The following is a 26,075-nucleotide window of genomic DNA, read 5'->3' as shown; positions in this document are numbered from 1 at the left end:
AGCTCTCAGTTTGCAACATTGCTGACAGGGTGCATGTCTCTGTCTCTCTCTCTCTCTCTCTCTCTCTCTCTCTCTCTCTCTCTCACACACACACACACATACACACACACACACACACACACACACACACACAAACACACACACACACACACACACACAGACTCTTGGGTGGAGCTGGAGGAGCTGCTATCAGCGGTGAGCAGCAGGGCGAGTCTGACAGGACAAGAACAGGACACAGCCTCCTGGGCCCTGCAGGGGGAGCTACAGAGGATCCTCCTAGAGGCACAGCTCGAGAGTAAAGACAGGTTAGTAGCTGAGAGGGGAATAATAACAAGTTAGTAGCTGAGAGAGGAGTAATAACAGGTTAGTAGCTGAGAGGAGTAATGACAGGTTAGTAGCTGAGAGGAGTAATGACAGGTTAATAGCTGAGAGGAGTAATGACAGGTTGGAAGCTGAGAGAGGAATAATAACAGGTTAGTAGCTGAGAGAGGAATAATGACAGGTTAGTAGCTGAGAGAGGAGTAATGACAGGTTAGTAGCTGAGAGAAGAGTAATGACAGGTTAGTAGCTGAGAGGAGTGATGACAGGTTAGTAGCTGAGAGAGGAGTAATGACAGGTTAGTAGCTGAGAGAGGAATAATAACAGGTTAGTAGCTGAGAGAGGAGTAATGACAGGTTAGTAGCTGAGAGAGGAGTGATGACAGGTTAGTAGCTGAGAGAGGAATGACAGGTTAGTAGCTGAGAGAGGAGTAATGACAGGATAGTAGCTGAGAGAGGAGTAATGACAGGTTAGTAGCTGAGAGAGGAGTAATGACAGGTTAGTAGCTGAGAAGAGTAATGACAGGTTAGTAGCTGGGAGGAGTGATGACAGGTTAGTAGCTGAGAAGAGTAATGACAGGTTAGTAGCTGAGAGAGGAGTAATGACAGGTTAGTAGCTGAGAGAGGAATGACAGGTTAGTAGCTGAGAGAGGAGTAATGACAGGATAGTAGCTGAGAGAGGAGTAATGACAGGTTAGTAGCTGAGAGAGGAGTAATGACAGGTTAGTAGCTGAGAAGAGTAATGACAGGTTAGTAGCTGGGAGGAGTGATGACAGGTTAGTAGCTGAGAAGAGTAATGACAGGTTAGTAGCTGAGAGAGGAGTAATGACAGGTTAGTAGCTGAGAGAGGAGTAATGACAGGTTAGTAGCTGAGAGAGGAGTAATGACAGGTTAGTAGCTGAGAGGAGTAATTACAGGTTAGTAGCTGAGAGGAGTAATGACAGGTTAGTAGCTGAGAGAGGAATAATGACAGGTTAGTAGCTGAGAGAGGAGTAATGACAGGTTAGTAGCTGAGAGAGGAATAATAACAGGTTCGTAGCTGAGAGGAGTGATGACAGGTTAGTAGCTGAGAGGAGTGATGACAGGTTAGTAGCTGAGAGAGGAGTAATGACAGGTTAGTAGCTGAGAGAGGAGTAATGACAGGTTAGTAGCTGAGAGAGGAGTAATGACAGGTTAATAGCTGAGAGGAGTGATGACAGGTTAGTGGCTGAGAGGAGTGATGACAGGTTAGTAGCTGAGAGGAGTGATGACAGGTTAGTAGCTGAGAGAGGAATAATAACAGGTTCGTAGCTGAGAGAGGAATAATAACAGGTTCGTAGCTGAGAGAAGAGTAATGACAGGTTAGTGGCTGAGAGGAGTGATGACAGGTTAGTAGCTGAAGCTGAGAGGAGTAATGACAGGTTAGTAGCTGAGAGAGGAGTATTGACAGGTTAGTAGCTGAGAGGAGTAATGACAGGTTAGTAGCTGAGAGAAGAGTAATGACCGGTTAGTAGCTGAGAGGAGTGATGACAGGTTAGTAGCTGAGAGAGGAGTAATGACAGGTTAGTAGCTGAGAGAGGAATAATAACAGGTTAGTAGCTGAGAGAGGAGTAATGACAGGTTAGTAGCTGAGAGAGGAGTGATGACAGGTTAGTAGCTGAAAGAGGATTGACAGGTTAGTAGCTGAGAGAGGAGTAATGACAGGTTAGTAGCTGAGAGAGGAGTAATGACAGGTTAGTAGCTGAGAGAGGAGTAGTGACAGGTTAGTAGCTGAGAGGAGTAATGACAGGTTAGTAGCTGAGAGAGGACTAATGACAGGTTAGTAGCTGAGAGAGGAATAATAACAGGTTAGTAGCTGAGAGAGGAGTAATGACAGGTTAGTTGCTGAGAGAGGAGTAATGACAGGTTAGTAGCTGGGAGGAGTGATGACAGGTTAGTAGCTGAGAAGAGTAATGACAGGTTAGTAGCTGAGAGAGGAGTAATGACAGGTTAGTAGCTGAGAGAGGAGTAATGACAGGTTAGTAGCTGAGAGAGGAGTAATGACAGGTTAGTAGCTGAGAGGAGTAATTACAGGTTAGTAGCTGAGAGGAGTAATGACAGGTTAGTAGCTGAGAGAGGAATAATGACAGGTTAGTAGCTGAGAGAGGAGTAATGACAGGTTAGTAGCTGAGAGAGGAATAATAACAGGTTCGTAGCTGAGAGGAGTGATGACAGGTTAGTAGCTGAGAGGAGTGATGACAGGTTAGTAGCTGAGAGAGGAGTAATGACAAGTTAGTAGCTGAGAGAGGAGTAATGACAGGTTAGTAGCTGAGAGGGGAATAATAACAAGTTAGTAGCTGAGAGAGGAGTAATAACAGGTTAGTAGCTGAGAGGAGTAATGACAGGTTAGTAGCTGAGAGGAGTAATGACAGGTTAGTAGCTGAGAGGAGTAATGACAGGTTGGAAGCTGAGAGAGGAATAATAACAGGTTAGTAGCTGAGAGAGGTGTAATAACAGGTTAGTAGCTGAGAGGAGTAATGACAGGATAGTAGCTGAGAGAGGAGTAATGACAGGTTAGTAGCTGAGAGGAGTAATGACAGGTTAGTAGCTGAGAGAGGAATAATGACAGGTTAGTAGCTGAGAGAGGAGTAATGACAGGTTAGTAGCTGAGAGAAGAGTAATGACCGGTTAGTAGCTGAGAGGAGTGATGACAGGTTAGTAGCTGAGAGAGGAGTAATGACAGGTTAGTAGTTGAGAGAGGAGTAATGACAGGTTAGTAGCTGAGAGAGGAGTGATGACAGGTTAGTAGCTGAGAGAGGAATGACAGGTTAGTAGCTGAGAGAGGAGTAATGACAGGATAGTAGCTGAGAGAGGAGTAATGACAAGTTAGTAGCTGAGAGAGGACTAATGACAGGTTAGTAGCTGAGAGAGGAATAATAACAGGTTAGTAGCTGAGAGAGGAATAATGACAGGTTAGTAGCTGAGAGAGGAGTAATGACAGGTTAGTAGCTGGGAGGAGTGATGACAGGTTAGTAGCTGAGAAGAGTAATGACAGGTTAGTAGCTGAGAGAGGAGTAATGACAGGTTAGTAGCTGAGAGAGGAGTAATGACAGGTTAGTAGCTGAGAGAGGAGTAATGACAGGTTAGTAGCTGAGAGGAGTAATTACAGGTTAGTAGCTGAGAGGAGTAATGACAGGTTAGTAGCTGAGAGAGGAATAATGACAGGTTAGTAGCTGAGAGAGGAGTAATGACAGGTTAGTAGCTGAGAGAGGAATAATAACAGGTTCGTAGCTGAGAGGAGTGATGACAGGTTAGTAGCTGAGAGGAGTGATGACAGGTTAGTAGCTGAGAGAGGAGTAATGACAGGTTAGTAGCTGAGAGAGGAGTAATGACAGGTTAATAGCTGAGAGGAGTGATGACAGGTTAGTGGCTGAGAGGAGTGATGACAGGTTAGTAGCTGAGAGGAGTGATGACAGGTTAGTAGCTGAGAGAGGAATAATAACAGGTTCGTAGCTGAGAGAGGAATAATAACAGGTTCGTAGCTGAGAGAAGAGTAATGACAGGTTAGTAGCTGAGAGGAGTGATGACAGGTTAGTGGCTGAGAGGGGTGATGACAGGTTAGTAGCTGAAGCTGAGAGGAGTAATGACAGGTTAGTAGCTGAGAGAGGAGTATTGACAGGTTAGTAGCTGAGAGGAGTAATGACAGGTTAGTAGCTGAGAGAGGAATAATAACAGGTTAGTAGCTGAGAGAGGAGTAATGACAGGTTAGTAGCTGAGAGAGGAGTGATGACAGGTTAGTAGCTGAGAGAGGATTGACAGGTTAGTAGCTGAGAGAGGAGTAATGACAGGTTAGTAGCTGAGAGAGGAGTAATGACAGGTTAGTAGCTGAGAGAGGATTAATGACAGGTTAGTAGCTGAGAGAGGAGTAATGACAGGTTAGTAGCTGAGAGAGGAATAATAACAGGTTCGTAGCTGAGAGGAGTGATGACAGGTTAGTAGCTGAGAGGAGTGATGACAGGTTAGTAGCTGAGAGAGGAGTAATGACAAGTTAGTAGCTGAGAGAGGAGTAATGACAGGTTAGTAGCTGAGAGAGGAATAATGACAGGTTAATAGCTGAGAGGAGTGATGACAGGTTAGTGGCTGAGAGGAGTGATGACAGGTTAGTAGCTGAAGCTGAGAGGAGTAATGACAGGTTAGTAGCTGAGAGAGGAGTATTGACAGGTTAGTAGCTGAGAGGAGTGATGACAGGTTAGTAGCTGAGAGAGGAGTAATGACAGGTTAGTAGCTGAGAGAGGAATAATAACAGGTTAGTAGCTGAGAAAGGAGTAATGACAGGTTAGTAGCTGAGAGAGGAGTGATGACAGGTTAGTAGCTGAGAGAGGATTGACAGGTTAGTAGCTGAGAGGAGTAATGACAGGTTAGTAGCTGAGAGAGGAGTAATGACAGGTTAGTAGCTGAGAGAGGAGTGATGACAGGTTAGTAGCTGAGAGGAGTGATGACAGGTTAGTGGCTGAGAGGAGTGATGACAGGTTAGTAGCTGAAGCTGAGAGGAGTAATGACAGGTTAGTAGCTGAGAGAGGAGTAATTACAGGTTAGTAGCTGAGAGGAGTAATGACAGGTTAGTAGCTGAGAGAAGAGTAATGACCGGTTAGTAGCTGAGAGGAGTGATGACAGGTTAGTAGCTGAGAGAGGAGTAATGACAGGTCAGTAGCTGAGAGAGGAATAATAACAGGTTAGTAGCTGAGAGAGGATTAATGACAGGTTAGTAGCTGAGAGAGGAGTGATGACAGGTTAGTAGCTGAGAGAGGAGTAATGACAGGTTAGTAGCTGAGAGAGGAGTGATGACAGGTTAGTAGCTGAGAGGAGTGATGACAGGTTAGTAGCTGAGAGAGGAGTAATGACAGGTTAGTAGCTGAGAGAGGAGTAATGACAGGTTAGTAGCTGAGAGAGGAGTAATGACAGGTTAATAGCTGAGAGGAGTGATGACAGGTTAGTGGCTGAGAGGAGTGATGACAGGTTAGTAGCTGAGAGGAGTGATGACAGGTTAGTAGCTGAGAGAGGAATAATAACAGGTTCGTAGCTGAGAGAGGAATAATAACAGGTTCGTAGCTGAGAGAAGAGTAATGACAGGTTAGTAGCTGAGAGGAGTGATGACAGGTTAGTAGCTGAGAGAGGATTGACAGGTTAGTAGCTGAGAGAGGAGTGATGACAGGTTAGTAGCTGAGAGAGGAGTAATGACAGGTTAGTAGCTGAGAGAGGAGTAGTGACAGGTTAGTAGCTGAGAGGAGTAATGACAGGTTAGTAGCTGAGAGAGGACTAATGACAGGTTAGTAGCTGAGAGAGGAATAATAACAGGTTAGTAGCTGAGAGAGGAGTAATGACAGGTTAGTTGCTGAGAGAGGAGTAATGACAGGTTAGTAGCTGGGAGGAGTGATGACAGGTTAGTAGCTGAGAAGAGTAATGACAGGTTAGTAGCTGAGAGAGGAGTAATGACAGGTTAGTAGCTGAGAGAGGAGTAATGACAGGTTAGTAGCTGAGAGAGGAGTAATGACAGGTTAGTAGCTGAGAGGAGTAATTACAGGTTAGTAGCTGAGAGGAGTAATGACAGGTTAGTAGCTGAGAGAGGAATAATGACAGGTTAGTAGCTGAGAGAGGAGTAATGACAGGTTAGTAGCTGAGAGAGGAATAATAACAGGTTCGTAGCTGAGAGGAGTGATGACAGGTTAGTAGCTGAGAGGAGTGATGACAGGTTAGTAGCTGAGAGAGGAGTAATGACAAGTTAGTAACTGAGAGGAGTGATGACAGGTTAGTAGCTGAGAGAGGAGTAATGACAGGTTAGTAGCTGAGAGAGGAATAATAACAGGTTAGTAGCTGAGAGAGGAGTAATGACAGGTTAGTAGCTGAGAGAGGAGTGATGACAGGTTAGTAGCTGAGAGAGGATTGACAGGTTAGTAGCTGAGAGAGGAGTAATGACAGGTTAGTAGCTGAGAGAGGAGTAATGACAGGTTAGTTGCTGAGAGAGGAGTAATGACAGGTTAGTAGCTGGGAGGAGTGATGACAGGTTAGTAGCTGAGAGAGGAATAATAACAGGTTAGTAGCTGAGAGAGGAGTGATGACAGGTTAGTAGCTGAGAGAGGATTGACAGATTAGTAGCTGAGAGAGGAGTAATGACAGGTTAGTTGCTGAGAGAGGAGTAATGACAGGTTAGTAGCTGAGAGAGGAGTGATGACAGGTTAGTAGCTGAGAGGAGTGATGACAGGTTAGTGGCTGAGAGGAGTGATGACAGGTTAGTAGCTGAAGCTGAGAGGAGTAATGACAGGTTAGTAGCTGAGAGAGGAGTAATGACAGGTTAGTAGCTGAGAGGAGTAATGACAGGTTAGTAGCTGAGAGAAGAGTAATGACCGGTTAGTAGCTGAGAGGAGTGATGACAGGTTAGTAGCTGAGAGAGGAGTAATGACAGGTTAGTAGCTGAGAGAGGAATAATAACAGGTTAGTAGCTGAGAGAGGAGTAATGACAGGTTAGTAGCTGAGAGAGGAGTGATGACAGGTTAGTAGTTTAGAGAGGATTGACAGGTTAGTAGCTGAGAGAGGAGTAATGACAGGTTAGTAGCTGAGAGAGGAGTAATGACAGGTTAGTAGCTGAGAGAGGAGTGATGACAGGTTAGTAGCTGAGAGGAGTGATGACAGGTTAGTAGCTGAGAGAGGAGTAATGACAGGTTAGTAGCTGAGAGAGGAATAATAACAGGTTCGTAGCTGAGAGGAGTGATGACAGGTTAGTAGCTGAGAGGAGTGATGACAGGTTAGTAGCTGAGAGAGGAGTAATGACAAGTTAGTAGCTGAGAGAGGAGTGATGACAGGTTAGTAGCTGAGAGAGGAGTAATGACAGGTTAGTAGCTGAGAGAGGAATAATAACAGGTTAGTAGCTGAGAGAGGAGTAATGACAGGTTAGTAGCTGAGAGAGGAGTGATGACAGGTTAGTAGCTGAGAGAGGATTGACAGGTTAGTAGCTGAGAGAGGAGTAATGACAGGTTAGTAGCTGAGAGAGGAGTAATGACAGGTTAGTAGCTGAGAGAGGAGTAGTGACAGGTTAGTAGCTGAGAGGAGTAATGACAGGTTAGTAGCTGAGAGAGGACTAATGACAGGTTAGTAGCTGAGAGAGGAATAATAACAGGTTAGTAGCTGAGAGGAGTGATGACAGGTTAGTAGCTGAGAGGAGTGATGACAGGTTAGTAGCTGAGAGAGGAGTAATGACAAGTTAGTAGCTGAGAGAGGAGTAATGACAGGTTAGTAGCTGAGAGAGGAATAATGACAGGTTAATAGCTGAGAGGAGTGATGACAGGTTAGTGGCTGAGAGGAGTGATGACAGGTTAGTAGCTGAAGCTGAGAGGAGTAATGACAGGTTAGTAGCTGAGAGAGGAGTATTGACAGGTTAGTAGCTGAGAGGAGTGATGACAGGTTAGTAGCTGAGAGAGGAGTAATGACAGGTTAGTAGCTGAGAGAGGAATAATAACAGGTTAGTAGCTGAGAGAGGAGTAATGACAGGTTAGTAGCTGAGAGAGGAGTGATGACAGGTTAGTAGCTGAGAGAGGATTGACAGGTTAGTAGCTGAGAGAGGAGTAATGACAGGTTAGTAGCTGAGAGAGGAGTAATGACAGGTTAGTAGCTGAGAGAGGAGGGATGACAGGTTAGTAGCTGAGAGGAGTGATGACAGGTTAGTGGCTGAGAGGAGTGATGACAGGTTAGTAGCTGAAGCTGAGAGGAGTAATGACAGGTAGCTGAGAGAGGAGTAATGACAGGTTAGTAGCTGAGAGGAGAAATGACAGGTTAGTAGCTGAGAGAAGAGTAATGACCGGTTAGTAGCTGAGAGGAGTGATGACAGGTTAGTGGCTGAGAGGAGTGATGACAGGTTAGTAGCTGAGAGGAGTGATGACAGGTTAGTAGCTGAGAGAGGAATAATAACAGGTTCGTAGCTGAGAGAGGAATAATAACAGGTTCGTAGCTGAGAGAAGAGTAATGACAGGTTAGTAGCTGAGAGGAGTGATGACAGGTTAGTAGCTGAGAGAGGATTGACAGGTTAGTAGCTGAGAGAGGAGTGATGACAGGTTAGTAGCTGAGAGAGGAGTAATGACAGGTTAGTAGCTGAGAGAGGAGTAGTGACAGGTTAGTAGCTGAGAGGAGTAATGACAGGTTAGTAGCTGAGAGAGGAATAATAACAGGTTAGTAGCTGAGAGAGGAGTAATGACAGGTTAGTTGCTGAGAGAGGAGTAATGACAGGTTAGTAGCTGGGAGGAGTGATGACAGGTTAGTAGCTGAGAAGAGTAATGACAGGTTAGTAGCTGAGAGAGGAGTAATGACAGGTTAGTAGCTGAGAGAGGAGTAATGACAGGTTAGTAGCTGAGAGAGGAGTAATGACAGGTTAGTAGCTGAGAGGAGTAATTACAGGTTAGTAGCTGAGAGGAGTAATGACAGGTTAGTAGCTGAGAGAGGAATAATGACAGGTTAGTAGCTGAGAGAGGAGTAATGACAGGTTAGTAGCTGAGAGAGGAGTAGTGACAGGTTAGTAGCTGAGGGGAGTAATGACAGGTTAGTAGCTGAGTGAGGAGTAATGACAGGTTAGTAGCTGAGAGAGGAATAATGACAGGTTAGTAGCTGAGAGAGGAGTAATGACAGGTTAGTAGCTGAGAGAGGAATAATAACAGGTTCGTAGCTGAGAGGAGTGATGACAGGTTAGTAGCTGAGAGGAGTGATGACAGGTTAGTAGCTGAGAGAGGAGTAATGACAAGTTAGTAGCTGAGAAAGGAGTAATGACAGGTTAGTAGCTGAGAGGGGAATAATAACAAGTTAGTAGCTGAGAGAGGAGTAATAACAGGTTAGTAGCTGAGAGGAGTAATGACAGGTTAGTAGCTGAGAGGAGTAATGACAGGTTAGTAGCTGAGAGGAGTAATGACAGGTTGGAAGCTGAGAGAGGAATAATAACAGGTTAGTAGCTGAGAGAGGTGTAATAACAGGTTAGTAGCTGAGAGGAGTAATGACAGGATAGTAGCTGAGAGAGGAGTAATGACAGGTTAGTAGCTGAGAGGAGTAATGACAGGTTAGTAGCTGAGAGAGGAATAATGACAGGTTAGTAGCTGAGAGAGGAGTAATGACAGGTTAGTAGCTGAGAGAAGAGTAATGACCGGTTAGTAGCTGAGAGGAGTGATGACAGGTTAGTAGCTGAGAGAGGAGTAATGACAGGTTAGTAGTTGAGAGAGGAATAATAACAGGTTAGTAGCTGAGAGAGGAGTAATGACAGGTTAGTAGCTGAGAGAGGAGTGATGACAGGTTAGTAGCTGAGAGAGGAATGACAGGTTAGTAGCTGAGAGAGGAGTAATGACAGGATAGTAGCTGAGAGAGGAGTAATGACAAGTTAGTAGCTGAGAGAGGACTAATGACAGGTTAGTAGCTGAGAGAGGAATAATAACAGGTTAGTAGCTGAGAGAGGAATAATGACAGGTTAGTAGCTGAGAGAGGAGTAATGACAGGTTAGTAGCTGGGAGGAGTGATGACAGGTTAGTAGCTGAGAAGAGTAATGACAGGTTAGTAGCTGAGAGAGGAGTAATGACAGGTTAGTAGCTGAGAGAGGAGTAATGACAGGTTAGTAGCTGAGAGAGGAGTAATGACAGGTTAGTAGCTGAGAGGAGTAATTACAGGTTAGTAGCTGAGAGGAGTAATGACAGGTTAGTAGCTGAGAGAGGAATAATGACAGGTTAGTAGCTGAGAGAGGAGTAATGACAGGTTAGTAGCTGAGAGAGGAATAATAACAGGTTCGTAGCTGAGAGGAGTGATGACAGGTTAGTAGCTGAGAGGAGTGATGACAGGTTAGTAGCTGAGAGAGGAGTAATGACAGGTTAGTAGCTGAGAGAGGAGTAATGACAGGTTAATAGCTGAGAGGAGTGATGACAGGTTAGTGGCTGAGAGGAGTGATGACAGGTTAGTAGCTGAGAGGAGTGATGACAGGTTAGTAGCTGAGAGAGGAATAATAACAGGTTCGTAGCTGAGAGAGGAATAATAACAGGTTCGTAGCTGAGAGAAGAGTAATGACAGGTTAGTAGCTGAGAGGAGTGATGACAGGTTAGTGGCTGAGAGGGGTGATGACAGGTTAGTAGCTGAAGCTGAGAGGAGTAATGACAGGTTAGTAGCTGAGAGAGGAGTATTGACAGGTTAGTAGCTGAGAGGAGTAATGACAGGTTAGTAGCTGAGAGAGGAATAATAACAGGTTAGTAGCTGAGAGAGGAGTAATGACAGGTTAGTAGCTGAGAGAGGAGTGATGACAGGTTAGTAGCTGAGAGAGGATTGACAGGTTAGTAGCTGAGAGAGGAGTAATGACAGGTTAGTAGCTGAGAGAGGAGTAATGACAGGTTAGTAGCTGAGAGAGGATTAATGACAGGTTAGTAGCTGAGAGAGGAGTAATGACAGGTTAGTAGCTGAGAGAGGAATAATAACAGGTTCGTAGCTGAGAGGAGTGATGACAGGTTAGTAGCTGAGAGGAGTGATGACAGGTTAGTAGCTGAGAGAGGAGTAATGACAAGTTAGTAGCTGAGAGAGGAGTAATGACAGGTTAGTAGCTGAGAGAGGAATAATGACAGGTTAATAGCTGAGAGGAGTGATGACAGGTTAGTGGCTGAGAGGAGTGATGACAGGTTAGTAGCTGAAGCTGAGAGGAGTAATGACAGGTTAGTAGCTGAGAGAGGAGTATTGACAGGTTAGTAGCTGAGAGGAGTGATGACAGGTTAGTAGCTGAGAGAGGAGTAATGACAGGTTAGTAGCTGAGAGAGGAATAATAACAGGTTAGTAGCTGAGAAAGGAGTAATGACAGGTTAGTAGCTGAGAGAGGAGTGATGACAGGTTAGTAGCTGAGAGAGGATTGACAGGTTAGTAGCTGAGAGGAGTAATGACAGGTTAGTAGCTGAGAGAGGAGTAATGACAGGTTAGTAGCTGAGAGAGGAGTGATGACAGGTTAGTAGCTGAGAGGAGTGATGACAGGTTAGTGGCTGAGAGGAGTGATGACAGGTTAGTAGCTGAAGCTGAGAGGAGTAATGACAGGTTAGTAGCTGAGAGAGGAGTAATTACAGGTTAGTAGCTGAGAGGAGTAATGACAGGTTAGTAGCTGAGAGAAGAGTAATGACCGGTTAGTAGCTGAGAGGAGTGATGACAGGTTAGTAGCTGAGAGAGGAGTAATGACAGGTCAGTAGCTGAGAGAGGAATAATAACAGGTTAGTAGCTGAGAGAGGATTAATGACAGGTTAGTAGCTGAGAGAGGAGTGATGACAGGTTAGTAGCTGAGAGAGGAGTAATGACAGGTTAGTAGCTGAGAGAGGAGTGATGACAGGTTAGTAGCTGAGAGGAGTGATGACAGGTTAGTAGCTGAGAGAGGAGTAATGACAGGTTAGTAGCTGAGAGAGGAGTAATGACAGGTTAGTAGCTGAGAGAGGAGTAATGACAGGTTAATAGCTGAGAGGAGTGATGACAGGTTAGTGGCTGAGAGGAGTGATGACAGGTTAGTAGCTGAGAGGAGTGATGACAGGTTAGTAGCTGAGAGAGGAATAATAACAGGTTCGTAGCTGAGAGAGGAATAATAACAGGTTCGTAGCTGAGAGAAGAGTAATGACAGGTTAGTAGCTGAGAGGAGTGATGACAGGTTAGTAGCTGAGAGAGGATTGACAGGTTAGTAGCTGAGAGAGGAGTGATGACAGGTTAGTAGCTGAGAGAGGAGTAATGACAGGTTAGTAGCTGAGAGAGGAGTAGTGACAGGTTAGTAGCTGAGAGGAGTAATGACAGGTTAGTAGCTGAGAGAGGACTAATGACAGGTTAGTAGCTGAGAGAGGAATAATAACAGGTTAGTAGCTGAGAGAGGAGTAATGACAGGTTAGTTGCTGAGAGAGGAGTAATGACAGGTTAGTAGCTGGGAGGAGTGATGACAGGTTAGTAGCTGAGAAGAGTAATGACAGGTTAGTAGCTGAGAGAGGAGTAATGACAGGTTAGTAGCTGAGAGAGGAGTAATGACAGGTTAGTAGCTGAGAGAGGAGTAATGACAGGTTAGTAGCTGAGAGGAGTAATTACAGGTTAGTAGCTGAGAGGAGTAATGACAGGTTAGTAGCTGAGAGAGGAATAATGACAGGTTAGTAGCTGAGAGAGGAGTAATGACAGGTTAGTAGCTGAGAGAGGAATAATAACAGGTTCGTAGCTGAGAGGAGTGATGACAGGTTAGTAGCTGAGAGGAGTGATGACAGGTTAGTAGCTGAGAGAGGAGTAATGACAAGTTAGTAACTGAGAGGAGTGATGACAGGTTAGTAGCTGAGAGAGGAGTAATGACAGGTTAGTAGCTGAGAGAGGAATAATAACAGGTTAGTAGCTGAGAGAGGAGTAATGACAGGTTAGTAGCTGAGAGAGGAGTGATGACAGGTTAGTAGCTGAGAGAGGATTGACAGGTTAGTAGCTGAGAGAGGAGTAATGACAGGTTAGTAGCTGAGAGAGGAGTAATGACAGGTTAGTTGCTGAGAGAGGAGTAATGACAGGTTAGTAGCTGGGAGGAGTGATGACAGGTTAGTAGCTGAGAGAGGAATAATAACAGGTTAGTAGCTGAGAGAGGAGTGATGACAGGTTAGTAGCTGAGAGAGGATTGACAGATTAGTAGCTGAGAGAGGAGTAATGACAGGTTAGTTGCTGAGAGAGGAGTAATGACAGGTTAGTAGCTGAGAGAGGAGTGATGACAGGTTAGTAGCTGAGAGGAGTGATGACAGGTTAGTGGCTGAGAGGAGTGATGACAGGTTAGTAGCTGAAGCTGAGAGGAGTAATGACAGGTTAGTAGCTGAGAGAGGAGTAATGACAGGTTAGTAGCTGAGAGGAGTAATGACAGGTTAGTAGCTGAGAGAAGAGTAATGACCGGTTAGTAGCTGAGAGGAGTGATGACAGGTTAGTAGCTGAGAGAGGAGTAATGACAGGTTAGTAGCTGAGAGAGGAATAATAACAGGTTAGTAGCTGAGAGAGGAGTAATGACAGGTTAGTAGCTGAGAGAGGAGTGATGACAGGTTAGTAGTTTAGAGAGGATTGACAGGTTAGTAGCTGAGAGAGGAGTAATGACAGGTTAGTAGCTGAGAGAGGAGTAATGACAGGTTAGTAGCTGAGAGAGGAGTGATGACAGGTTAGTAGCTGAGAGGAGTGATGACAGGTTAGTAGCTGAGAGAGGAGTAATGACAGGTTAGTAGCTGAGAGAGGAATAATAACAGGTTCGTAGCTGAGAGGAGTGATGACAGGTTAGTAGCTGAGAGGAGTGATGACAGGTTAGTAGCTGAGAGAGGAGTAATGACAAGTTAGTAGCTGAGAGAGGAGTGATGACAGGTTAGTAGCTGAGAGAGGAGTAATGACAGGTTAGTAGCTGAGAGAGGAATAATAACAGGTTAGTAGCTGAGAGAGGAGTAATGACAGGTTAGTAGCTGAGAGAGGAGTGATGACAGGTTAGTAGCTGAGAGAGGATTGACAGGTTAGTAGCTGAGAGAGGAGTAATGACAGGTTAGTAGCTGAGAGAGGAGTAATGACAGGTTAGTAGCTGAGAGAGGAGTAGTGACAGGTTAGTAGCTGAGAGGAGTAATGACAGGTTAGTAGCTGAGAGAGGACTAATGACAGGTTAGTAGCTGAGAGAGGAATAATAACAGGTTAGTAGCTGAGAGGAGTGATGACAGGTTAGTAGCTGAGAGGAGTGATGACAGGTTAGTAGCTGAGAGAGGAGTAATGACAAGTTAGTAGCTGAGAGAGGAGTAATGACAGGTTAGTAGCTGAGAGAGGAATAATGACAGGTTAATAGCTGAGAGGAGTGATGACAGGTTAGTGGCTGAGAGGAGTGATGACAGGTTAGTAGCTGAAGCTGAGAGGAGTAATGACAGGTTAGTAGCTGAGAGAGGAGTATTGACAGGTTAGTAGCTGAGAGGAGTGATGACAGGTTAGTAGCTGAGAGAGGAGTAATGACAGGTTAGTAGCTGAGAGAGGAATAATAACAGGTTAGTAGCTGAGAGAGGAGTAATGACAGGTTAGTAGCTGAGAGAGGAGTGATGACAGGTTAGTAGCTGAGAGAGGATTGACAGGTTAGTAGCTGAGAGAGGAGTAATGACAGGTTAGTAGCTGAGAGAGGAGTAATGACAGGTTAGTAGCTGAGAGAGGAGGGATGACAGGTTAGTAGCTGAGAGGAGTGATGACAGGTTAGTGGCTGAGAGGAGTGATGACAGGTTAGTAGCTGAAGCTGAGAGGAGTAATGACAGGTAGCTGAGAGAGGAGTAATGACAGGTTAGTAGCTGAGAGGAGAAATGACAGGTTAGTAGCTGAGAGAAGAGTAATGACCGGTTAGTAGCTGAGAGGAGTGATGACAGGTTAGTGGCTGAGAGGAGTGATGACAGGTTAGTAGCTGAGAGGAGTGATGACAGGTTAGTAGCTGAGAGAGGAATAATAACAGGTTCGTAGCTGAGAGAGGAATAATAACAGGTTCGTAGCTGAGAGAAGAGTAATGACAGGTTAGTAGCTGAGAGGAGTGATGACAGGTTAGTAGCTGAGAGAGGATTGACAGGTTAGTAGCTGAGAGAGGAGTGATGACAGGTTAGTAGCTGAGAGAGGAGTAATGACAGGTTAGTAGCTGAGAGAGGAGTAGTGACAGGTTAGTAGCTGAGAGGAGTAATGACAGGTTAGTAGCTGAGAGAGGAATAATAACAGGTTAGTAGCTGAGAGAGGAGTAATGACAGGTTAGTTGCTGAGAGAGGAGTAATGACAGGTTAGTAGCTGGGAGGAGTGATGACAGGTTAGTAGCTGAGAAGAGTAATGACAGGTTAGTAGCTGAGAGAGGAGTAATGACAGGTTAGTAGCTGAGAGAGGAGTAATGACAGGTTAGTAGCTGAGAGAGGAGTAATGACAGGTTAGTAGCTGAGAGGAGTAATTACAGGTTAGTAGCTGAGAGGAGTAATGACAGGTTAGTAGCTGAGAGAGGAATAATGACAGGTTAGTAGCTGAGAGAGGAGTAATGACAGGTTAGTAGCTGAGAGAGGAGTAGTGACAGGTTAGTAGCTGAGGGGAGTAATGACAGGTTAGTAGCTGAGAGAGGACTAATGACAGGTTAGTAGCTGAGAGAGGAATAATAACAGGTTAGTAGCTGAGAGAGGAGTAATGACAGGTTAGTTGCTGAGAGAGGAGTAATGACAGGTTAGTAGCTGGGAGGAGTGATGACAGGTTAGTAGCTGAGAAGAGTAATGACAGGTTAGTAGCTGAGAGAGGAGTAATGACAGGTTAGTAGCTGAGAGAGGAGTAATGACAGGTTAGTAGCTGAGAGAGGAGTAATGACAGGTTAGTAGCTGAGAGAGGATTAATGACAGGTTAGTAGCTGAGAGAGGAGTAATGACAGGTTAGTAGCTGAGAGAGGAATAATAACAGGTTCGTAGCTGAGAGGAGTGATGACAGGTTAGTAGCTGAGAGGAGTGATGACAGGTTAGTAGCTGAGAGAGGAGTAATGACAAGTTAGTAGCTGAGAGAGGAGTAATGACAGGTTAGTAGCTGAGAGAGGAATAATGACAGGTTAATAGCTGAGAGGAGTGATGACAGGTTAGTGGCTGAGAGGAGTGATGACAGGTTAGTAGCTGAAGCTGAGAGGAGTAATGACAGGTTAGTAGCTGAGAGAGGAGTATTGACAGGTTAGTAGCTGAGAGGAGTGATGACAGGTTAGTAGCTGAGAGAGGAGTAATGACAGGTTAGTAGCTGAGAGAGGAATAATAACAGGTTAGTAGCTGAGAAAGGAGTAATGACAGGTTAGTAGCTGAGAGGAGTGATGACAGGTTAGTGGCTGAGAGGAGTGATGACAGGTTAGTAGCTGAAGCTGAGAGGAGTAATGACAGGTTAGTAGCTGAGAGAGGAGTATTGACAGGTTAGTAGCTGAGAGGAGTGATGACAGGTTAGTAGCTGAGAGAGGAGTAATGACAGGTTAGTAGCTGAGAGAGGAATAATAACAGGTTAGTAGCTGAGAGAGGAGTAATGACAGGTTAGTAGCTGAGAGAGGAGTGATGACAGGTTAGTAGCTGAGAGAGGATTGACAGGTTAGTAGCTGAGAGAGGAGTAATGACAGGTTAGTAGCTGAGAGAGGAGTAATGACAGGTTAGTAGCTGAGAGAGGAGGGATGACAGGTTAGTAGCTGAGAGGAGTGATGACAGGTTAGTGGCTGAGAGGAGTGATGACAGGTTAGTAGCTGAAGCTGAGAGGAGTAATGACAGGTAGCTGAGAGAGGAGTAATGACAGGTTAGTAGCTGAGAGGAGAAATGACAGGTTAGTAGCTGAGAGAAGAGTAATGACCGGTTAGTAGCTGAGAGGAGTGATGACAGGTTAGTGGCTGAGAGGAGTGATGACAGGTTAGTAGCTGAGAGGAGTGATGACAGGTTAGTAGCTGAGAGAGGAATAATAACAGGTTCGTAGCTGAGAGAGGAATAATAACAGGTTCGTAGCTGAGAGAAGAGTAATGACAGGTTAGTAGCTGAGAGGAGTGATGACAGGTTAGTAGCTGAGAGAGGATTGACAGGTTAGTAGCTGAGAGAGGAGTGATGACAGGTTAGTAGCTGAGAGAGGAGTAATGACAGGTTAGTAGCTGAGAGAGGAGTAGTGACAGGTTAGTAGCTGAGAGGAGTAATGACAGGTTAGTAGCTGAGAGAGGAATAATAACAGGTTAGTAGCTGAGAGAGGAGTAATGACAGGTTAGTTGCTGAGAGAGGAGTAATGACAGGTTAGTAGCTGGGAGGAGTGATGACAGGTTAGTAGCTGAGAAGAGTAATGACAGGTTAGTAGCTGAGAGAGGAGTAATGACAGGTTAGTAGCTGAGAGAGGAGTAATGACAGGTTAGTAGCTGAGAGAGGAGTAATGACAGGTTAGTAGCTGAGAGGAGTAATTACAGGTTAGTAGCTGAGAGGAGTAATGACAGGTTAGTAGCTGAGAGAGGAATAATGACAGGTTAGTAGCTGAGAGAGGAGTAATGACAGGTTAGTAGCTGAGAGAGGAGTAGTGACAGGTTAGTAGCTGAGAGGAGTAATGACAGGTTAGTAGCTGAGAGAGGACTAATGACAGGTTAGTAGCTGAGAGAGGAATAATAACAGGTTAGTAGCTGAGAGAGGAGTAATGACAGGTTAGTTGCTGAGAGAGGAGTAATGACAGGTTAGTAGCTGGGAGGAGTGATGACAGGTTAGTAGCTGAGAAGAGTAATGACAGGTTAGTAGCTGAGAGAGGAGTAATGACAGGTTAGTAGCTGAGAGAGGAGTAATGACAGGTTAGTAGCTGAGAGAGGAGTAATGACAGGTTAGTAGCTGAGAGAGGATTAATGACAGGTTAGTAGCTGAGAGAGGAGTAATGACAGGTTAGTAGCTGAGAGAGGAATAATAACAGGTTCGTAGCTGAGAGGAGTGATGACAGGTTAGTAGCTGAGAGGAGTGATGACAGGTTAGTAGCTGAGAGAGGAGTAATGACAAGTTAGTAGCTGAGAGAGGAGTAATGACAGGTTAGTAGCTGAGAGAGGAATAATGACAGGTTAATAGCTGAGAGGAGTGATGACAGGTTAGTGGCTGAGAGGAGTGATGACAGGTTAGTAGCTGAAGCTGAGAGGAGTAATGACAGGTTAGTAGCTGAGAGAGGAGTATTGACAGGTTAGTAGCTGAGAGGAGTGATGACAGGTTAGTAGCTGAGAGAGGAGTAATGACAGGTTAGTAGCTGAGAGAGGAATAATAACAGGTTAGTAGCTGAGAAAGGAGTAATGACAGGTTAGTAGCTGAGAGAGGAGTGATGACAGGTTAGTAGCTGAGAGAGGATTGACAGGTTAGTAGCTGAGAGGAGTAATGACAGGTTAGTAGCTGAGAGAGGAGTAATGACAGGTTAGTAGCTGAGAGAGGAGTGATGACAGGTTAGTAGCTGAGAGGAGTGATGACAGGTTAGTGGCTGAGAGGAGTGATGACAGGTTAGTAGCTGAAGCTGAGAGGATTAATGACAGGTTAGTAGCTGAGAGAGGAGTAATTACAGGTTAGTAGCTGAGAGGAGTAATGACAGGTTAGTAGCTGAGAGAAGAGTAATGACCGGTTAGTAGCTGAGAGGAGTGATGACAGGTAAGTAGCTGAGAGAGGAGTAATGACAGGTCAGTAGCTGAGAGAGGAATAATAACAGGTTAGTAGCTGAGAGAGGATTAATGACAGGTTAGTAGCTGAGAGAGGAGTGATGACAGGTTAGTAGCTGAGAGAGGAGTAATGACAGGTTAGTAGCTGAGAGAGGAGTGATGACAGGTTAGTAGCTGAGAGGAGTGATGACAGGTTAGCAGCTGAGAGAGGAGTAATGACAGGTTAGTAGCTGAGAGAGGAGTAATGACAGGTTAGTAGCTGAGAGAGGAGTAATGACAGGTTAATAGCTGAGAGGAGTGATGACAGGTTAGTGGCTGAGAGGAGTGATGACAGGTTAGTAGCTGAGAGGAGTGATGACAGGTTAGTAGCTGAGAGAGGAATAATAACAGGTTCGTAGCTGAGAGAGGAATAATAACAGGTTCGTAGCTGAGAGAAGAGTAATGACAGGTTAGTAGCTGAGAGGAGTGATGACAGGTTAGTAGCTGAGAGAGGATTGACAGGTTAGTAGCTGAGAGAGGAGTGATGACAGGTTAGTAGCTGAGAGAGGAGTAATGACAGGTTAGTAGCTGAGAGAGGAGTAGTGACAGGTTAGTAGCTGAGAGGAGTAATGACAGGTTAGTAGCTGAGAGAGGACTAATGACAGGTTAGTAGCTGAGAGAGGAATAATAACAGGTTAGTAGCTGAGAGAGGAGTAATGACAGGTTAGTTGCTGAGAGAGGAGTAATGACAGGTTAGTAGCTGGGAGGAGTGATGACAGGTTAGTAGCTGAGAAGAGTAATGACAGGTTAGTAGCTGAGAGAGGAGTAATGACAGGTTAGTAGCTGAGAGAGGAGTAATGACAGGTTAGTAGCTGAGAGAGGAGTAATGACAGGTTAGTAGCTGAGAGGAGTAATTACAGGTTAGTAGCTGAGAGGAGTAATGACAGGTTAGTAGCTGAGAGAGGAATAATGACAGGTTAGTAGCTGAGAGAGGAGTAATGACAGGTTAGTAGCTGAGAGAGGAATAATAACAGGTTCGTAGCTGAGAGGAGTGATGACAGGTTAGTAGCTGAGAGGAGTGATGACAGGTTAGTAGCTGAGAGAGGAGTAATGACAAGTTAGTAACTGAGAGGAGTGATGACAGGTTAGTAGCTGAGAGGAGTGATGACAGGTTAGTAGCTGAGAGGAGTGATGACAGGTTAGTAGCTGAGAGAGGAATAATAACAGGTTAGTAGCTGAGAGAGGAGTAATGACAGGTTAGTAGCTGAGAGAGGAGTGATGACAGGTTAGTAGCTGAGAGAGGATTGACAGGTTAGTAGCTGAGAGAGGAGTAATGACAGGTTAGTAGCTGAGAGAGGAGTAATGACAGGTTAGTTGCTGAGAGAGGAGTAATGACAGGTTAGTAGCTGGGAGGAGTGATGACAGGTTAGTAGCTGAGAGAGGAATAATAACAGGTTAGTAGCTGAGAGAGGAGTAATGACAGGTTAGTAGCTGAGAGAGGAGTGATGACAGGTTAGTAGCTGAGAGAGGATTGACAGATTAGTAGCTGAGAGAGGAGTAATGACAGGTTAGTTGCTGAGAGAGGAGTAATGACAGGTTAGTAGCTGAGAGAGGAGTGATGACAGGTTAGTAGCTGAGAGGAGTGATGACAGGTTAGTGGCTGAGAGGAGTGATGACAGGTTAGTAGCTGAAGCTGAGAGGAGTAATGACAGGTTAGTAGCTGAGAGAGGAGTAATGACAGGTTAGTAGCTGAGAGGAGTAATGACAGGTTAGTAGCTGAGAGAAGAGTAATGACCGGTTAGTAGCTGAGAGGAGTGATGACAGGTTAGTAGCTGAGAGAGGAGTAATGACAGGTTAGTAGCTGAGAGAGGAATAATAACAGGTTAGTAGCTGAGAGAGGAGTAATGACAGGTTAGTAGCTGAGAGAGGAGTGATGACAGGTTAGTAGTTTAGAGAGGATTGACAGGTTAGTAGCTGAGAGAGGAGTAATGACAGGTTAGTAGCTGAGAGAGGAGTAATGACAGGTTAGTAGCTGAGAGAGGAGTGATGACAGGTTAGTAGCTGAGAGGAGTGATGACAGGTTAGTAGCTGAGAGAGGAGTAATGACAGGTTAGTAGCTGAGAGAGGAGTAATGACAGGTTAGTAGCTGAGAGAGGAGTAATGACAGGTTAATAGCTGAGAGGAGTGATGACAGGTTAGTGGCTGAGAGGAATGATGACAGGTTAGTAGCTGAGAGGAGTAATGACAGGTTAGTAGCTGAGAGAGGAATAATAACAGGTTCGTAGCTGAGAGAGGAATAATAACAGGTTCGTAGCTGAGAGAAGAGTAATGACAGGTTAGTAGCTGAGAGGAGTGATGACAGGTTAGTGGCTGAGAGGAGTGATGACAGGTTAGTAGCTGAAGCTGAGAGGAGTAATGACAGGTTAGTAGCTGAGAGAAGAGTAATGACCGGTTAGTAGCTGAGAGAGGAATAATGACAGGTTAGTAGCTGAGAGAGGAGTAATGACAGGTTAGTAGCTGAGAGAGGAATAATAACAGGTTCGTAGCTGAGAGGAGTGATGACAGGTTAGTAGCTGAGAGGAGTGATGACAGGTTAGTAGCTGAGAGAGGAGTAATGACAAGTTAGTAGCTGAGAGAGGAGTGATGACAGGTTAGTAGTTGAGAGAGGAGTAATGACAGGTTAGTAGCTGAGAGAGGAATAATAACAGGTTAGTAGCTGAGAGAGGAGTAATGACAGGTTAGTAGCTGAGAGAGGAGTGATGACAGGTTAGTAGCTGAGAGAGGATTGACAGGTTAGTAGCTGAGAGAGGAGTAATGACAGGTTAGTAGCTGAGAGAGGAGTAATGACAGGTTAGTAGCTGAGAGAGGAGTAGTGACAGGTTAGTAGCTGAGAGGAGTAATGACAGGTTAGTAGCTGAGAGAGGACTAATGACAGGTTAGTAGCTGAGAGAGGAATAATAACAGGTTAGTAGCTGAGAGGAGTGATGACAGGTTAGTAGCTGAGAGGAGTGATGACAGGTTAGTAGCTGAGAGAGGAGTAATGACAAGTTAGTAGCTGAGAGAGGAGTAATGACAGGTTAGTAGCTGAGAGAGGAATAATGACAGGTTAATAGCTGAGAGGAGTGATGACAGGTTAGTGGCTGAGAGGAGTGATGACAGGTTAGTAGCTGAAGCTGAGAGGAGTAATGACAGGTTAGTAGCTGAGAGAGGAGTATTGACAGGTTAGTAGCTGAGAGGAGTGATGACAGGTTAGTAGCTGAGAGAGGAGTAATGACAGGTTAGTAGCTGAGAGAGGAATAATAACAGGTTAGTAGCTGAGAGAGGAGTAATGACAGGTTAGTAGCTGAGAGAGGAGTGATGACAGGTTAGTAGCTGAGAGAGGATTGACAGGTTAGTAGCTGAGAGAGGAGTAATGACAGGTTAGTAGCTGAGAGAGGAGTAATGACAGGTTAGTAGCTGAGAGAGGAGGGATGACAGGTTAGTAGCTGAGAGGAGTGATGACAGGTTAGTGGCTGAGAGGAGTGATGACAGGTTAGTAGCTGAAGCTGAGAGGAGTAATGACAGGTAGCTGAGAGAGGAGTAATGACAGGTTAGTAGCTGAGAGGAGAAATGACAGGTTAGTAGCTGAGAGAAGAGTAATGACCGGTTAGTAGCTGAGAGGAGTGATGACAGGTTAGTAGCTGAGAGAGGAGTAATGACAGGTTAGTAGCTGAGAGAGGAATAATAACAGGTTAGTAGCTGAGAGAGGAGTAATGACAGGTTAGTAGCTGAGAGAGGAGTAATGACAGGTTAGTAGCTGAGAGAGGAGTGATGACAGGTTTCATCACATACAGTCGAGAAGAACTACTGAATATAAGATCAGCGTCAACTCACCATCAGTACGACCAAGAATACGCTTTTCGCGACGCGGATCCTGTGCTCTGCCTTACAAACAGGACAACGGAGTGGATCCCATGCAGCGACCCAAAAAAACGACTCCGAAAAAGAGGGAAACGAGGCGGTCTTCTGGTCAGACTCCGGAGACGGGCACATCGTGCACCATTCCCTAGCATTCTTCTTGCCAATGTCCAGTCTCTTGACAACAAGGTTGATGAAATCCGAGCAAGGGTAGCATTCCAGAGGGACATCAGAGACTGTAACGTTCTTTGCTTCACGGAAACGTGGCTTACTGGAGAGACGCTATCCGAAGCAGTGCAGCCAACAGGTTTCTCCACGCATCGCGCAGACAGGAAAAAACATCTTTCTGGTAAAAAGAGGGGCGGGGGCGTATGCCTTATGACTAACGTGACATGGTGTGGTGAAAGAAACATACAGGAACTCAAATCCTTCTGTTCACCTGATTTAGAATTCCTCACAATCAAATGTAGACCGCATTATCTACCAAGAGAATTCTCTTCGATTATAATCACAGCCGTATATATCCCCCCCCAAGCAGACACATCGTTGGCTCTGAATGAACTTTATTTGACTCTTTGCAAACTGGAAACCATTTATCCGGAGGCTGCATTCATTGTAGCTGGGGATTTTAACAAGGCTAATCTGAAAACAAGACTCCCCAAATTTTATCAGCATATCGATTGCGCAACCAGGGGTGGAAAGACCTTGGATCATTGTTACTCTAACTTCCGCGACGCATATAAGGCCCTGCCCCGCCCCCCTTTCGGAAAAGCTGACCACGACTCCATTTTGTTGATCCCTGCCTACAGACAGAAACTAAAACAAGAGGCTCCCACGCTGAGGTCTGTCCAACGCTGGTCCGACCAAGCTGACTCCACACTCCAAGACTGCTTCCATCACGTGGACTGGGACATGTTTCGTATTGCGTCAGACAACAACATTGACGAATACGCTGATTCGGTGTGCGAGTTCATTAGAACGTGCGTTGAAGATGTCGTTCCCATAGCAACGATTAAAACATTCCCTAACCAGAAACCGTGGATTGATGGCAGCATTCGTGTGAAACTGAAAGCGCGAACCACTGCTTTTAATCAGGGCAAGGTGTCTGGTAACATGACCGAATACAAACAGTGCAGCTATTCCCTCCGCAAGGCTATCAAACAAGCTAAGCGTCAGTACAGAGACAAAGTAGAATCTCAATTCAACGGCTCAGACACAAGAGGCATGTGGCAGGGTCTACAGTCAATCACGGACTACAGGAAGAAATCCAGCCCAGTCACGGACCAGGATGTCCTGCTCCCAGGCAGACTAAATAACTTTTTTGCCCGCTTTGAGGACAATACAGTGCCACTGACACGGCCTGCAACGAAAACTTGCGGTCTCTCCTTCACTGCAGCCGAGGTGAGTAAGACATTTAAACGTGTTAACCCTCGCAAGGCTGCAGGCCCAGACGGCATCCCCAGCCGCGCCCTCAGAGCATGCGCAGACCAGCTGGCCGGTGTGTTTACGGACATATTCAATCAATCCCTATACCAGTCTGCTGTTCCCACATGCTTCAAGAGGGCCACCATTGTTCCTGTTCCCAAGAAAGCTAAGGTAACTGAGCTAAACGACTACTAAGTTTGCGGACGACACAACAGTGGTAGGCTTGATTACCAACAACGACGAGACGGCCTACAGGGAGGAGGTGAGGGCCCTCGGAGTGTGGTGTCAGGAAAATAACCTCACACTCAACGTCAACAAAACTAAGGAGATGATTGTGGACTTCAGGAAACAGCAGAGGGAACACCCCCCTATCCACATCGATGGAACAGTAGTGGAGAGGGTAGCAAGTTTTAAGTTCCTCGGCATACACATCACAGACAAACTGAATTGGTCCACTCACACAGACAGCATTGTGAAGAAGGCGCAGCAGCGCCTCTTCAACCTCAGGAGGCTGAAGAAATTCGGCTTGTCACCAAAAGCACTCACAAACTTCTACAGATGCACAATCGAGAGCATCCTGGCGGGCTGTATCACCGCCTGGTACGGCAACTGCTCCGCCCTCAACCGTAAGGCCCTCCAGAGGGTAGTGAGGTCTGCACAACGCATCACCGGGGGCAAACTACCTGCCCTCCAGGACACCTACACCACCCGATGTCACAGGAAGGCCATAAAGATCATCAAGGACATCAACCACCCAAGCCACTGCCTGTTCACCCCGCTATCATCCAGAAGGCGAGGTCAGTACAGGTGCATCAAAGCTGGGACCGAGAGACTGAAAAACAGCTTCTATCTCAAGGCTATCAGACTGTTAAACAGCCACCACTAACATTGAGTGGCTGCTGCCAACACACTGACACTGACTCAACTCCAGCCACTTTAATAATGGGAATTGATGGGAAATGATGTAAATATATCACTAGCCACTTTAAACAATGCTACCTTATATAATGTTACTTACCCTACATTATTCATCTCATATGCATACGTATATACTGTACTCTATATCATCGACTGTATCCTTATGTAATACATGTATCACTAGCCACTTTAACTATGCCACTTTGTTTACATACTCATCTCATATGTATATACTGTACTCGATACAATCTACTGTATCTGCCTATGCTGCTCTGTACCATCACTCATTCATATATCCTTATGTACATATTCTTTATCCCCTCACACTGTGTACAAGACAGTAGTTTTGGAATTGTTAGTTAGATTACTTGTTGGTTATTACTGCATTGTCGGAACTAGAAGCACAAGCATTTCGCTACACTCGCATTAACATCTGCTAACCATGTGTATGTGACAAATACAATTTGATTTTGATTTGATTTGATTTGAAGGTTAGTAGCTGAGAGGAGTGATGACAGGTTAGTAGCTGAGAGAGGAGTAATGACAGGTTAGTAGCTGAGAGGAGTAATGACAGGTTAGTAGCTGAGAGAGGAGTAATGACAGGTTAGTAGCTGAGAGAGGAATAATAACAGGTTCGTAGCTGAGAGAGGAATAATAACAGGTTCGTAGCTGAGAGAAGAGTAATGACAGGTTAGTAGCTGAGAAGAGTGATGACAGGTTAGTGGCTGAGAGGAGTGATGACAGGTTAGTAGCTGAAGCTGAGAGGAGTAATGACAGGTTAGTAGCTGAGAGAGGAGTATTGACAGGTTAGTAGCTGAGAGGAGTAATGACAGGTTAGTAGCTGAGAGAAGAGTAATGACCGGTTAGTAGCTGAGAGGAGTGATGACAGGTTAGTAGCTGAGAGAGGAGTAATGACAGGTTAGTAGCTGAGAGAGGAATAATAACAGGTTAGTAGCTGAGAGAGGAGTAATGACAGGTTAGTAGCTGAGAGAGGAGTGATGACAGGTTAGTAGCTGAGAGAGGATTGACAGGTTAGTAGCTGAGAGAGGAGTAATGACAGGTTAGTAGCTGAGAGAGGAGTAATGACAGGTTAGTAGCTGAGAGAGGAATAATAACAGGTTAGTAGCTGAGAGGAGTGATGACAGGTTAGTAGCTGAGAGGAGTAATGACAGGTTAGTAGCTGAGAGGAGTAATGACAGGTTAGTAGCTGAGAGAGGACTAATGACAGGTTAGTAGCTGAGAGAGGAATAATAACAGGTTAGTAGCTGAGAGAGGAATAATAACAGGTTAGTAGCTGAGAGAGGAGTAATGACAGGTTAGTTGCTGAGAGAGGAGTAATGACAGGTTAGTAGCTGGGAGGAGTGATGACAGGTTAGTAGCTGAGAAGAGTAATGACAGGTTAGTAGCTGAGAGAGGAGTAATGACAGGTT

General features: G+C 45.3%; 1 protein-coding gene across 1 annotated transcript in view; it reads left to right on the top strand.

The window, feature by feature from the left end:
- LOC139422792 (BCL2/adenovirus E1B 19 kDa protein-interacting protein 3-like) overlaps nucleotides 1–26,075 on the top strand; it is an 87,951-nt gene that overhangs the window by 9,281 nt on the left and 52,595 nt on the right. The window contains exon 2 of the mRNA XM_071174146.1: nucleotides 161–305. Coding sequence (XP_071030247.1) covers nucleotides 161–305 — 145 coding nt within the window. The remainder of the gene's footprint in view (nucleotides 1–160; nucleotides 306–26,075) is intronic.

Source organism: Oncorhynchus clarkii, chromosome 12 (genome assembly GCF_045791955.1).
Source record: "Oncorhynchus clarkii lewisi isolate Uvic-CL-2024 chromosome 12, UVic_Ocla_1.0, whole genome shotgun sequence".
Taxonomy (NCBI): domain Eukaryota; kingdom Metazoa; phylum Chordata; class Actinopteri; order Salmoniformes; family Salmonidae; genus Oncorhynchus; species Oncorhynchus clarkii.
Note: the sequence above shows the minus strand (reverse complement) of the source record. Positions and strands in the feature narration are given on the sequence as shown.